Source organism: Dasypus novemcinctus, chromosome 4 (genome assembly GCF_030445035.2).
Source record: "Dasypus novemcinctus isolate mDasNov1 chromosome 4, mDasNov1.1.hap2, whole genome shotgun sequence".
In the NCBI taxonomy this organism is placed as follows: domain Eukaryota; kingdom Metazoa; phylum Chordata; class Mammalia; order Cingulata; family Dasypodidae; genus Dasypus; species Dasypus novemcinctus.
In genome coordinates, this window is record NC_080676.1 from 151,151,771 (window position 1) to 151,167,049 (window position 15,279).

Consider the following 15,279-nt stretch of genomic DNA (forward strand, 5'->3'; position numbering starts at 1 on the left):
GAATCACTTCAACATCTGAAAATTCAAATCCAAGGACATCCAGTGGGTTCCTTTTTCCTTTTGACAGTGGAAACCGTGTGCTATTTGTGATTCTTTTTCGTTTATTTCCACTTTTCATACACTAAGCAAACTTATCCTGAAGAGGCATGGAAGCCCTCCTTTCTTCCACACTATATGTAGCTGTACAAGGATTTGGGACTCTTTGTACAAGGATACAGGCAAATGTATATCCTCACATAAACTACAAAATTGTGCAGGACAGAGTGTCAACTATAATGTAAACTGTATCCATGGTTAGTAGCAAATATACCACACTAATGACAGAAGTTGTTGATGTGGGAAAGTGTCGGAGGGGGAGGGATTGGGGCATATGGGAATCCCTTATATTTTTTATGCAGCATTTATGCAATTAAAGCTTCTTCAAAAATAAAATAATAATTTTTTAAAAACACAGATAAGCTAAAAGGTTTTTAAAAATGGTAAAAGGTATTGTGATAGACTAATGTTGCCAACTAGGTAATGGTGTCTCATTGTTTGGTCAAGCAAGCACTGCACTAATTGTAATGTAAGGACATTTCATGGACTTTAATCATCAAATCCTCAATGAGTTAATTGTATAGAATGCTGATTACATCTACAATCAACTGAGGAGACTGCTGTCAGCAATGAGACACACGAACTTTATTACACATGAAAGAGGAGTGAGATATCATTCTTTGTTTAGTTAATATTTTTCTTTTGCCCTCAATTTGTAGCTACAATCCCACTATTTATATGTCAAAACTGAGATCTGACAAGCCTTCTTGCATAATACCTTCCCTCACTGCTAGGCAAAACATGCAGGAATATACAAAAAATTTCAAGGTGCACCACATACAGGTTTCCAGTATCCAAGAAAGTCAGTATCTCAAAAATCTAGTTCTGGAGTTTAATAACAAATTTTTGCCAAAAAACAGGTCCACAAATCCACTTAACTACAGCCCTTTTCCAAACAAAATATATGTTTTTCCTCCACCACCCCAAAATCCATGATTTTCTACATTTGGGTTTTCCCATCTCCATAAATATTTCACCATAATAAAACCTACCAACCTAGTTGTGCTGTTTGCTTTGCTAGGCACCCTTGAATACCTCACCAAATCTCATTCACTGAGGAAAAGCCATACGAAAAGTACTATCTTGGGAACTGAAAGTTTTGAAGATAAGTCACACATGGTTCTTGCCTCAGCATCAGCCATCTGCACAAATCAAGTGGCTCTCTCAAAAGAAAAGGATCTAGTCACCCCCGCACAGCCACATTACCACAGAACAGGTAAACTTTGTCATCTTATTTCCATAATACAGGAAAATAAATAATGCAGCTATTGGTGTATCTATGTCCGTGGTTCTGAACACGGGCTGATTTTTTTCTCCTGGGGCAATAGCATGAGAAACTTTTGATTCTCACAATTTGGCAGGGTAGTATTACTGGCATCTAGTGGGTAGACACCAGAAATGTTACTAATGATTTTACACTGCACAAAATCACACACAAATAAACAAACAAAGCCCCTCAACAATTATCCTGTCAAGAATATCAATATGGCTAAAGTCTAGGAACCCTGTGCTGGGGATTGAACACGTCCCTCACAAAAGACTTTTTCACTTCCTAATCACTTGTCCTGTGAGTGTGAATCCATTTGTAAAAAAGAATTTTGGATATATTATTAATTAAAGGGAGGCCAATGGGAATGAGGGTGAGACTTGATCCATTATGCCTGAAGTCTTTATAAGGAGATGAGTGATGAGAAAGAGACAGAGGAGGAGACAGAGAAAGACAGATCACCATGTGGTGGAGGCAGAGGATGAGCCAATACCAAAACGCTACACACTTGAAAATGTCTTTTAGCTTCCAAAACTGTGAGAAAATAAATGCCTTTTATTTAGGCTGATCCGTTCTGTGGTATTTATGATAACAACCCTGGAAAACTAAGACAGACTATGGCTAAAAATAGGCTTCTATTTATAAATATCCAAACCCAAATATACCCTTTCTTCTCTGACTATACTCAACCCCTCTTCCCTAAACACACACTCAAAAAAAAAAAAGAGAGACAGAGAGAGAAAGGGAGATTTTTTGTTTCTTTATTTGACTAAATTTTGTTTCAATCCCCATTTTAATAATCAAGTAGGTTCTATAATTTAAAATTATTATCTACTAAAATATTCATGATATCTGAGTTAGGAAGGAATACAAATTTAGAAAGATCTTTCCTTATCCTGGATACTCAAATTTTGACAACAAATGAATGTTATTCCTTTATTGAATGTCTTCAAGAAGGATTTTTAAAAAGCTGCTGATTTCATTTTCAAAGAAATTTCATTATTAGATATTTTTCCTTGAGTTGTGAAGTCTTCTAATTGATTTTCTTCTGATATTGTACACTGGTCTAATTTAATCATGCTGATATATTTCATCCTTGCCTAAATAAGGATACAAAAAGTAGAACCCCATTCCACTTTTCCCATTTCTTTCTTTCCTTTTCTGTCATTCTTTGAGTTGAAAACTCTATATCTCCTTCACAAATTCCCTGGAATAGACAATTTGCATTTCATTTACTGTTCACACCCATTTTTTTTAATGTTTGGGTTTTTTTAAATTTTTAAAGAAGCTTTAGATTGTATAAATGTTACATCAAAAATATAGGAGATTTCCATTTGTCCCATCCCTCCCCCACACACACACTTTCTCATATTAACAGCATATTTCATTAGTGTGGTACATTTGTTACAATGGATGAACACATACTGAAGCACTGCTACTAACCATAGAACATAGTTTACATTGTAGTTTGCACTCCGCCCCACAAAAGTTTATAGGTTCTGACAAATGTATAATGGCCTGCATCTGTTATTATAATGCTTTGCAGGGCAATTTCAATGTCCTGAAAATGCTTACACCTATTCTTCCCTCTCCCTCCTCTCAGAACTTCTGGTGGTCACTGCCTTTTTATCAATGACACAATTTCTTCCATTGCTAGAATAACAATAAGTCTATAGTAGAATAATTGTAGGTCTACTTTAGCCCACTGTTCATTCCCCAAACTTGAGGATTTGGGGTTGGTGATGCCCACTCTGTTTCAAATTGAGAGGGGCCTTAGATCCCCTGGGGCAGATGGATGGAGCTATCTTGCTTGCAATAGCAGATACTCTCTGTTCCTTGGGATGGGCATTGTCCATCAACTTCTCCTTATTAGTCGTCCCGGGTGAGTTCAATGAACTGGAGAGCAGGTGTTGCAACTCTGTTAAGATTCGGAGCTCAAATAGTACATCAATAGACTAAAGACTTAGGTCTCTGGAACATATATTTTAAAAGTATAGTGCTAATTATAGGTTCAAATAAAAGGCGCAGGGAGCCATATGTAGGAAAATTACAAATGAGTCTAACTCATCTTAAGGCTACAATGTTCCTAGATTATTAAAAGAGAATTCTATTTGTATCATGTTATTTCTAATACTTTCCTTACAATCTCTGAATACTAGTTCAAAAAGATAAAAACCATCTCTATTCTACACACTCTGGATAACAAGTTCTGAGTAAAGATCTGGGACTTAATCTGACCTCAGTCAAATTTTTCCAATAAAATACTACAGACTTTGGTTAACAGCAATGCTATAATATTGGTTTATCATTTTTTAAAATTTATTGAAGTTATATTACTCATATATAAGCATACATGAATAATAAGTGTACAGTAATAGTTGTGAACTTACAAAATAAAATACATAATATCATACAGGGCTCTCATACCTCATCCTTCCACCAATACTTTGCAATGTTGTGAAACATTTTTAACTAATGAATAAGCATCCTCAAAATATTACTACTAACCAAAGTATCTTACATTTGGTGTATTTTCCCCCAACCCACCCTATTATTATTTTATATCATTTCTACATGAACATACATAAATAATAAGCATATAATAAAAGTTGTGAACTTACAAAGCAAATACATAACATCATACAGGGGTCCTATACATCACCTTATCACCAATACCTTGCATTGTCATGAGATATTTGTTACAAATTATGAAAGAATATCATCAAAATATAGTCCTTATCTTACATTTGGTGTATTTTTCCCCCAACCCACCCTATTATTGTTTGTTAAATATATTTTTATAACAGAAGTTGTAAACTTACAAAACAATCATGCACATGTGCAGAACTCCCATACAACACCCCTCTATCAACACACCACACTGTGGTGGAACATTTGTTACTGATTATGAGATAATATCAGACTTATCAGGTCCATGGCATACATTGGCACACTTTATCCATACTACCCCATTATCAACACAGTACATCTTTGGCATAGATGTGTGAATATTACATTACTGTTAACCACTCTACTTGTATTATCTCTATGCTTCTCCACCTTCCCACCACCCTGCAAGTGACATACATCTGCTCTAGCTCACAAAGGACACTCCTACATCTATACCATCAACCACAATTCTCATCCACCTCTGGGTTTACTGTGTCATTCAGTCACTAGATTATTCTCTAGCTTTCTGTCAATTGGCATTTACATCCTTAGACTACACTTTTCATTCATATTCACATTTATAAATGAGCTGCTACTCACTATAAAGTGTTACCATCGCTTTACAGTAAAGTTTACAGTAAAGTTAATTAAAACTTCTACATACATTACATACGTACATTACATAAATACATACAGTAAAGTTTACAGTAAAGTTAATTAAAACTTCTACATACATTAAACTTCAGAAGTCCATCTCAGTCCTCCTCTTAACTCCTTTAAGAATCCTCTACTTGCCACCAGGTCTTGAAGATGTTTACCTACATTTCTATTAGAAGCTTTATGGTTCTTGATTTTATATTTAGGTTTTTTATCCACTTGAGTCAATTTTTGTATAAGGTGTGAGATAGGGCCCCTTTTTCCTTCTTTTGGCTATGGATATCCAGTTCCCCGAGCACCATTTGTTGAACAGACTGTTCTACCCCAACTGGGTGGGATGACAGTCTTGTCAAAAATCACTTGACCATTGATGTGAGGGTCTGTTTCTTAATCATCAATTCTGTTCCATTAGGTCTATGTGTCTGTCTTTATGCCAGTACCATGCTGTTTTTACCACTATAGTTAGGTAATATGAATTAAAATCCAGAAGTGAGAACTCCATTTTTCCTTTTTTAAGATATTTCTGGCTATTCAGGGCCCCTTACCCTTCCAAATAAATTTGATAATCATGTTTTTTGTTTATTTTTTTTTAATGCTGGTGAAATATTTATCAGGATAGTATTGAATCTGCATATTAATTTGGGCAGAATTGACATCTAAATGATATTCAGTCTTCCAATCCATGAGTATAGAATGTTCTTCCAATTATTTAGGCCTTTTAAATTTCTTTTAAAAATGAGTTTTCTGAATACAAGTGCTTTACTGGTTGATTAAGTTTATTCCTAAATATTTGATTATTTTAGTGATTATTGTAAATGGAAATTTTCCTGACTTCTTCCTCAGATTGTGCATTACTAGTGTCTTTTAAAGTCAATATCATCTGATGTGTTTCTGTGTGATGGAGCTGGACTTAGATGTGATCTTTGTCCACAAGTCTCTCCTGTTACTTTTACCAGAACTGTAGTTGTTGCTGGGGTTTAATGTATACCCAGGGGACCTGAATCTCTGGACTGACCAAGTGATAGCCCGGCCCTGAGCCTCAACAGACTTGCAACTCCTACACTCTGGTTTATTGGACTTACCCCACTCATCTAACATGGAAGTGAAGGTCAACCATCACACCAGGGAGACAAGAGTGCTTACAACTGAAAGCAGGAGAATGCATCCAGCATCCATGTGGAATCTAAGCCCCCTCCCTCTTGATATAGATGTGGAGTGGACACAACCATTCTAAGGTCCACAGGATGGAGGAATAGAGTATGGATTAGGGTGGACTTACTGATATTCTATGCATGAACTACTGTGATTAGTAATCAAAGAAAATGTGGCATCGGTGTGGAGAAAGTGGCCATGGTGGCTGCTGGGGGTAGGGAGTGGGAGGAAGAGATGTGATGTGGGGGCGTTTTCAGGACATGGAGTTGTCCTGGGTGGTGCTGCAGGGACAGTTACCAGATGTTGTATGTCCTCCCATGGCCCACTGGGTGGACTGTGGGAGAGTGTTGGCTATGATGTGGACCATTGACCATGAGGTGCAGCGGTGCTCAGAGATGTATTCACCAAATGCAATGAATGTCTCATGATGATGGAGGAGGGTGTTGTTATGAGGGAAGGAGTGGGGTGAGGGGAGTGGGGGGTATATGGGGACCTCACATTTTTTTAATGTAACATTAAAAAATAAATAAAGACAAAAAAATAAGTATAGCTACTCTGGCTTTTTTCTTTTGGCTACTGCATGCATGGAATATCTTTTTCCAGCATTTCAGTTCAATCTATTGATACACTTGGTTCTAAGGTGAGTCTCTTGCAGACAACATATAGATGGCTCATATTTTCTTATCCATTCTGCCAGTCTGGGTCTTTTGATTGGAGAATTTAATTCATTAATATTCAGTGTTATTACTGTAAAGGCAATTCTTATTTCACCCATTTTGGCCTTTGAAGTTTATCTATCATATTTTATTTTTTACCACTCTTTTGAGACCTTTAATTATCTTTACTGGTAAAACCTTTATTTGTAGACTCTCTTCCAAGCCTCTCTCTTGTGTATTTTCTTTTTTTTTTTTAAGATTTATTTATTTATATCTCTCCCCTCACCCCCGCCCCCAGTTGTCTGTTCTCTGTGTCTATTTGCTGAGTCTTCTTTGTCCACATCGGTTGTTGTCAGCGGCATGGGAATCTGTGTTTCCTTTGGTTGCGTCATCTTGTATCAGCTGTCCGTGTGTGTGGCACCATTCCTGGGCAGGCTGCACTTTCTTTCATGCTGGGTGGCTCTCCTTACAGGGCTCACTTCTTGCACGTGGGGCTCCCCTATGCGGGGGACACCCCTGCGTGGCATGGCACTCCTTGCGTGCATCAGCACTGCATGTGGGCCAGCTCCACATGGGTCAAGGAGGCCCGGGGTTTGAACCACAGACCTCCCATGTGGTAGACGGATGCCCTAAACAGTGGGCCAAGTCCGCCGCCTCATGTATTTTCTTTTCAGGCTGTAGCACATCCTTTAGTATTTCCTGCAAAGCCGGTCTCTTGGTTTCAAACTCTCTCAGTTTCTGTTTACCTGTGAATATTCTAAACTCACCCCATTTTTAACAGACAATCTTGCTGGATATAAGATTCTTGGCTGGAAGTTTTTCTCTTGCAGTATCTTAAATATATCATACCACTGTCATCTTTCATCCATGGTTTCTCATGAGAAATTGGCACTTAATCTTATTGGGTATTCCTTATATGTTATGTATTGTTTTTCTCTTGCTGCTCTCAGAATTCTCTCTTTGTCTTTGGCATTTGACATTCTGATTAGTATGTGTCTCAGAGTTGGTCTATTCAGATTTATTTGGATTGGAGTATGCTGTGCTTCTTGGACACAGATATCTATGTCCTTGAATAGGGTTGGGAAATTTTCTACCAATATTTCTTCAAATATTCCTTCTGCCTCTTTTCCCTTCTCTTCTCCTTCTGGGATACCCATGACACATCCTTTTGCACATCTCTTACTGTCATTTAGTTTCCTGAAGCTCTGTTAAATTTTTTCCATTCTTTTCTTCAGCTGTGTTTTGTATGTTCACTTTTGAAGGCCATTTCTTCAAGTTCACCAATACTTTCTTCTGCCTCAAATCTGCTATTATATGATTCCAGGGTATTTTTAATTTCTTTCATTGCAAATTTCATTCCCATGCTATTTTTCTATGTATGCTTTCAAATTCTTCTTTGTGCTCATCCAATGTCCTCTTAATATCCTTAATCTCTTTAGCCATCTCATTGACTTTATTAAGGAGATTTGTTCGAACATCTGTGATTAGTTGTTTCAACTCCTTTATGTCATCCAGAGGCTTATCTTGTTCCTTTAACTGGCCCATATCTTCCAGTTCCTTGGTATGGATTGTAATATTTTGTGGTGTTGAGCATCTGTGTTACTAGATGTATTTATCCTGGAAACAGTTTCTTTCTTTAGTTTAGGGCTTTCTTGCCTTTCTCCCTTGCTGGTTGTGTAGTAGGAATCAAGGATGTAGCTAGTGCTGTAAGCTGTGGTGCCTCAAGCTGCCTGCATTGCCTCAAGGACCAATGAGGTTTCTCCCAACTTCCTCCTTGCCAGGTGTAGGGACAGAGCCACAGCCATGTGTAATAATCCAAGTTATGCAGGCTTAGACTGTAGTTGCCCAGAGAGACTGATGAAATCTCATGCCCCTTCTTCCCTTGCCTGGGACAGGGATGGAGTTGCAGGTGTGAGCAGCAATCTATGCTATGGTGTCCAAAATGACCACAGTTGTCCCAGACTTCCAACTATTCAGTCTGTGCCAGCTGAATGTACCTGCAGCCACCCAAAGAGGCTGGTGCAGGGACTGCCAGCAAACTCCTTGCCAGGAATGGAGCTAGAGCCCAGGCCAGGGCCACAGGCCGATCTGGTTGAAAGAAACCAGTCTCTACCTTCACAGTGTTCCTCAGTCAGCCTGGCTTCCCCTCATGCTGGGGATAGTGTCAAAATGGTGGTTATTGGCCTCTTTATGACTTGGATTGATCCAAAACCTAGCCCTTCCTAGGGCTACACTCCAGCCAGCTGAATTTACCAACAAGCAGCTGAAGTTAGTGGCCAACTGCCTCCTCCCCTCACTCCCATCCTGGGGAAATGGAGCTTCCAACTCCAGCCACAGAACAGCTCCTGATAATGATCACTGGCCTCCACGTCATGGCCTTTATTTTCCTGGAGGGCTGGCACAGTTTCCCCCACCTTTCTCTCTTCTGGAGATGGGGCTGAGGCTTAGGCTAAAGCTACCATCCAAACTGGTTGGAAAGAAGCCAGTCCCTACCAGCACTGTGATTTTCAGTCCACTCTGCTTCCCCTCGTGAGATTAAAATGGTGGCCACTGGCCTCTTTCTGACTCGGACAGGTTCAAATTTTATCTGTTCTTAGGATTATGCTTTAGCCTGCTGAATTTACTCATCAGCAGCTGAAGTTGGTGCCCAATTGTCTCTTCCTCCCCTGTTTTTGGGAAGTGGACCTTCCAATTTCAGTCGCAGGATAGCTCCCAAAGCTGCTTGTGCCTCCAGTGGAGGATGGGCACTGGCCTCCATGGCATGGAGCACTCCACTTACAAATGTTCTCTGCAGATGGACAATCTCCTCCTTCCATTCTTTCAAGGATGTTGCAGAATGCTATTCTGGTCTCCTGGAGCCCCCAAACAGGTGCTTCAGGTACCTCTGGGTGTCTATTAACTGTCCTGTAGCACAAGCTGACTAGGCAGAGCTCCTTACTCTGCTGCCATCTTGCTAGTTGTTCCTGGTTCAACAATTTTAATAAATATACCACCTAATCTAAGAAATTAATAACAGGGAAAACTATATGTGTTTTTATCAGAATTCTCTATACAATTGGTGCAATTTTATGTAAATGTCAATCTAAGACTTCTCTAAAACTAAAGTTCATTATAACAAAAAAAAAATGGATGGATTAGGTCAAACACAAAATCATTAGTATAAACTAGATCCTGGGATTAGTCTGACGCCAACATTGATTTCAATGGCAAAGTGATACTTTCTTTAGAGTCTGCCACTTTGTTGGTTTTCCAAACTCCAGGAAACTCAGAGAGTCAGAATTAATGCAGTGATGCCTAGAGACAGACATAGAAATGAGATAGTGATACCTTCTTCATGAATTATGGTAATTACTGAATATAAAAAACGGTTTTTGTGATATGACATTTAAATGTTACACTTCTGGTTTGTCAAAGAGAAAGGGACATTAACATCAGAACCCAACAAAGCACCACACCATACTTGTCAGAAAGCAAAACAAGTTGCTGGACCAGGCTTTTACTCCACTGCGAAATCTGGACCCAATCCAAAGACAACCAATATCAGGTACTCACCTTACTTGTTTGCTACTGAAAATATATGAAACCACGTGACCATAAATAGACTATAATGAACATATTTGTTCACTCTGCACTTGCTAGTGTTCTTTTGAGTCTTTCTTTATAAGTTGCACATTATGTCATCAAATATGAATCCCAATGCTGTAATTTCAAAGTAACACACTCACCTATCTCTCTAATAGTTTGCTACATTCTATTCCTTCCATTAATCTGTTTTTTCAATTCATAGCAATATTCTCAAATGAATTGGTCTGTCTTTTTCTTTTTATCTCTACTTATTTGAATGTGAACACCCAGGAAGCAGTTAACTATTCATAAATTTGCTTCTGTGTAGCTAGTATATGGGATAGGGTCTAATGAAAATAGTCAAATAAATTTGTAGAATAAGGGAATTAAATGAATTACTTACAGCTCAAAATAGCACACAGAGATGTATACATGTAAATAATTCCAGATGACATACTGTATTTATCTTCTAACTTATACTTCCCTTAGGTATTCTATTCATTCCCTGTTACTGGCACACATATATCACTCTTCCTGACCAATAACCTTGGACTATGTCTTTAATTCATCCCTCTTTTCAATTCTCAGGTCCCATGTCCTAACCTTGTGACTTAAGTCATTACCTCCTGAATAGGTGTTGTTCTTCCTCTTTTTCCCTTATAACTCCATTATAGTCATTAGAGCTACAGGCAAACACAGCTCTGAAATGCTTTGTGATTTGTGCCTGGATGGATTTGGGCCTGACGGTGTGGGATGACAAATAGGTGGAGGAAATATTTTTTCTGACACAGGTATAAGAAGAAATTTGACATGCAAATTGTCAAATTTGAAAAGCTGCCATAGCACTGCAAAAATGAGATATTTGCAAGAAAGCAAACAAATGTTTGTTAGAAACAATGAAATTCATTTATTGAGAACATGGGAATTTCCCAATTATAGTATATCAAAGGCATCAACACAGTCATAATAGAGAAACAGAAATTAATGGATAACAGGGTAACATTGGAAAATAATAGGAGGCTTCTGAGCAGCTTCCAGCTTCACAAATACCCATCTAAGAAATGGGTATTAAGAGATAAAGCCTTAGACAAACTTGCAATTTTTTTTTTTTGTAGAAATCTTGGATAGAGGAACTTGCGTCACAATTTTGTATAGAAGTATTATTTCAAAAGCAAATAATGCTCAGCTGGTGATGTTTTAGCAGCAAGAAGAATAGCATCTTCTGTAGCAAGTTGGCCGGTAGCCACAGTATCCATAGCCAGAGCCATATCCACAGCCATAGCTGGAACCGTATCCACAGCCATAGCCACAGCCATAGCCACTTCCATAGCCACAGCCATAGCCGCTTCCATAGCCACAGCCATAGCGAGAGCCATATCCACAGCCATAGCCACAGCCATAGCCACTTCCATAGCCACAGCCATAGCCACTTCCATAGCCACAGCCATAGCGAGAGCCATATCCACAGCCATAGCCACAGCCATAGCCACTTCCATAGCCACAGCCATAGTAGGGGCCATATCCGCAGCCATAGCCACTGCCATAGCCACAGGAGTTGCCGTAGTAGTTACAACACATGTTTTCAAGAGGAGGGATTTCCAGTGGGTTGCACGAGGAAGGTTCTGAAGTAGTGATGGCTTCTACCTCCCTCAGACCTTTATATACTGTCAGAGAGTGTCAGAGCATACCATTCATTCTCTGACTTGGTCAGCAAATATGTAAACTATTATGTGCCAGTCACTGTGGGCAATAATAGGTTTGCTTCAAATGAATCCATTATTTTAGAGTTTCCAGTTTTATTTAGAGAGGGTTATCATAATTTCTCTGGCAAAGAATTTCTCAAATGAATCATGAATCCAAAAGTATAAGTGATATCTATTTCCAAAATTCCTATCACTAAATATATCATCTTACATAACAAGGTATCTCAGACATGTAGAGAATTTTTGCACCTTTTCCTCTTTACAAAAATGGAATAAAGGAGGGATTACTCTTATCTCCTTTTTCAACCATTGCAACTAATTGCCATGCTCTGGCACTCACCCATTACTTCCCTCTAAGCCCTTCACCCTAGTGCCTCAAAATCCAGGAAACACTTCAACCTCTGAGAATTCAGAGCTGAGGATATCTATTAGGTCCCTTATTGTTTATGACAGTAGAAACCATGTGCTATTAGTAAGTGATTCTTTTTCTTACATTTCTACTTTTCATACTTCAAGAAAACTTAGCAAAGGAAAAAACAGCCCTCCTTTTATCCATATTAATTGTAGCTATAAACGGATTTGGGAGGTGGAGGCACTTAAAGCCCAACCACTTAAATGTAGATGAAGAAATGGGAAAACACAGACCAGAAACATAAGCACTTTTCTCCAATGCAGATTTGATCAGAGTTTTGCATTACGGTATACAGGTATATTCTAGAATTTACTAAAGCATTTTTTCTTCTCCCATCACTACTATTCCTTGCACATTTAGCTCAGAGGCTGAATGCAAAGGAATGACCCCTAGGATGCTGACAGCAAAAGCACAATTTCCACTTCTTGCATTTCATGGAATAAAGAAACATAAAAATAAATTTTGGCCTCCACTCATATGTACATATAGCCTCTCCTTATTCAAAGTTTTCTAAATTACTCATTTACCAAAAGTTCTCAAGCAATTATGAAAGTTATGGTCATGATTTTGGAAATATCAAGTGTTTCCATTATTCTCACTAATGATCATAATGCACAATATTTTCCACATATGAAAGAGGCATGTGAGTGTCATTCCTTCTACAATTACTATTTTTCTTTTACTGTCAACTCATAGCTACAAGCTACTATTTATGCATCAAAATTCAGATATGACAAGATGTCATGCATGATACCTTCCCTCATTGCTAAGGCAGAATGTAGAAGAATGTACAAACAATTTCAGGGTCCACCACATGCAGCTTCCCAGTATGCCAGAAAGTCCGTATCCCTAAAATCTAGTTCTGGAGTTCTAATATCAAATTGATGCCAAAAAACAAGACTACAAATCCAATTACTAGATCCGAGCTTCTAAACAAAATATTCATTATTGCTCCACCATAACATAATCCATGAACTTTCTACATTTGGGTTTTCTCATCTCCATAAATAATTTAACATAATAATATCTACCAATCCAGTTTTTTTTTGTTGCCTTGCTAGGCATTCCATGAACACTTCACTGAATTTCACCCACTGAGAGCAACCCATAAGAAAAGTGTTGCCTTGGGAACTGGAAGTTTTGAAGATAAAGCACACATGGTTCATGTCTCAGCAGCAACCATCTGCAGAAATAAAGTGGTGTCTCTCTCAAAGGAAGGGGATTTAGTCCTCCCCTCATAGCATTATTACCATTTCATAGCAGAACTTTAGTTGTCATCTTATTTCCACACTATAGGAAAATAAGAAACAATAGAGTTATTGGTGTACCTATGACAGTGGTTCTGAATATGGGCCAGTTTTGCTCTCTTGAAGATATTGGGAAATATCATGAGATGTTTCTGTTTCTCACAATTTGGTGGGCAGATACTAATGGCATGTAGTGGGGAGACTGCAGAGATGCCACTAATCAAGCTACAATGCAAAAATCACAAATAACCCTCCCCCAACAAAAATAATTTTCCCTTCAAGAATATCAATAGAGCCAAATCTAGAAGCCCTGTGTTGGGGATTGGTCAAGTCCCCTACAAAAGATTGTTCAAGTCCTAATCCCTGTTCCTGCAGGTGTGAATGCATTTGTAGAGAGGATATGTTAATATGTAAGATGAAGCTAAGGTGTTTAAGAGTAGGCCTTCATTCATGATGTCTGGAGTCCTTAAAAGGAAATGACTGAGCAGAAAGAGACAGATGAGGTGACAGAGAGAGACAGATCACCATGATGGAGGCAGAGGATAAGCCAACCCCAGAATGTTACAGAAATGAAAAGGCTGATACCTTGATGTTGGCACTTTAACCTCTATAACAGTTTGATATGATTATGAATTCCAAAAATAGATACTGGATTATGTTTGCAATCTGGTCTGTACCTGGGCATGACTAAATTATGATTAGGGCTCTGATTTGGTCACGGCATTAGAATGTTGAGTCCCCACCCACCATCTGGGGACTAACAGATAAAAAAGGCATTTGGGTACTCACAGATGAAAGGCATAACAAAGGACAGAGTTAGGGGTTTCTGATGTTGGAGTTTTGATATTGGAGTGTGTTTTTTTTTAAGATTTATTTATTTATTTCTCTCCCTTTCCCCCACTCCGGTTGTCTGTTCTCTGTGTCTATTTGCTGTGTCTTATTTGTCCGCTTCTGTTGTTGTCAGCAGCACGGGAATCTGTGTTTCTTTTTGTTGCGTCATCTTGCTAATGTCAGCTCTCCGTGTGGGCGGCACCATTTCTGGGCAGGCTGCACTTCTTTCGCGCCGGGCGGCTCTCCTTATGGGGCGCACTCCTTGCGCGTGAGGCTCCCCTACACGGGGGATACCCCTGTGTGGCAGGGCACTCCTTGCACGTATCAGTGCTGCGCATGGGCCAGCTCCACACGTGTCAAGGAGGCCCGGGGTTTGAACCACGAACTCCATGTGGTAGACGGACGCCCTAACCACTGAGCCAAGTCCACCGCCTGATATTGGAGTTTGATGCTGAGGTTTTAAACTGGAGCCCCAGGAAGTCAGCACACAGAGGAAAGAGAAGCCAGCCCTGGGAAGAGAGGACCTGAGCCAGGAGAAGAACACAGAGGAATAGAGATGGCTCCTTAGACATGGCAGAAACCCAGGTAGAGAGACAGAGTCATTCACCTGAGAGTCTACACTGTCCTTGTAGAGAGAGAGGCAAAGTCTAGAGAGGCTCATAGTCTACAGCTGTCCTTGTGGAGAAAACAGTGGCACTGAGCCCAGAGGAACTCAGGGAGCCTGAACCCTCACAGACGTAGGCAGCCATCTCGTTCCAACACGTGGAAATAGACTTTTGTGAGAGAAGTGAATTATGCTTTATGGCCTGTTATCTTAAGCTCCTACCCCAAACAAATACACTTTATAAAAACCAACCAATTTCTGGTATTTTGCATCAGAACCACTTTGGCTGACTAATACAGCCTCCAAAACTGTAAGACAATACCTATCTGTTAATTTAGCAGACCCATTGTGGTATTATGATAACAACCCTGAAAAACTAAGACATACTGCACCTATAAATAAGCATCTATTTATAGATGT

General features: G+C 39.1%; 1 protein-coding gene across 1 annotated transcript; it reads right to left on the bottom strand.

Annotated features, from left to right (window-relative positions):
• Positions 1 to 11,259: 11,259 nt before the first annotated feature.
• On the bottom strand, positions 11,260 to 11,640 carry LOC101434523 (keratin-associated protein 6-2-like). Its single transcript, XM_004468641.1, has one exon. It carries the CDS (start codon positions 11,638 to 11,640, stop codon positions 11,260 to 11,262), a length of 381 nt encoding a protein of 126 aa, XP_004468698.1.
• Positions 11,641 to 15,279: the final 3,639 nt, after the last annotated feature.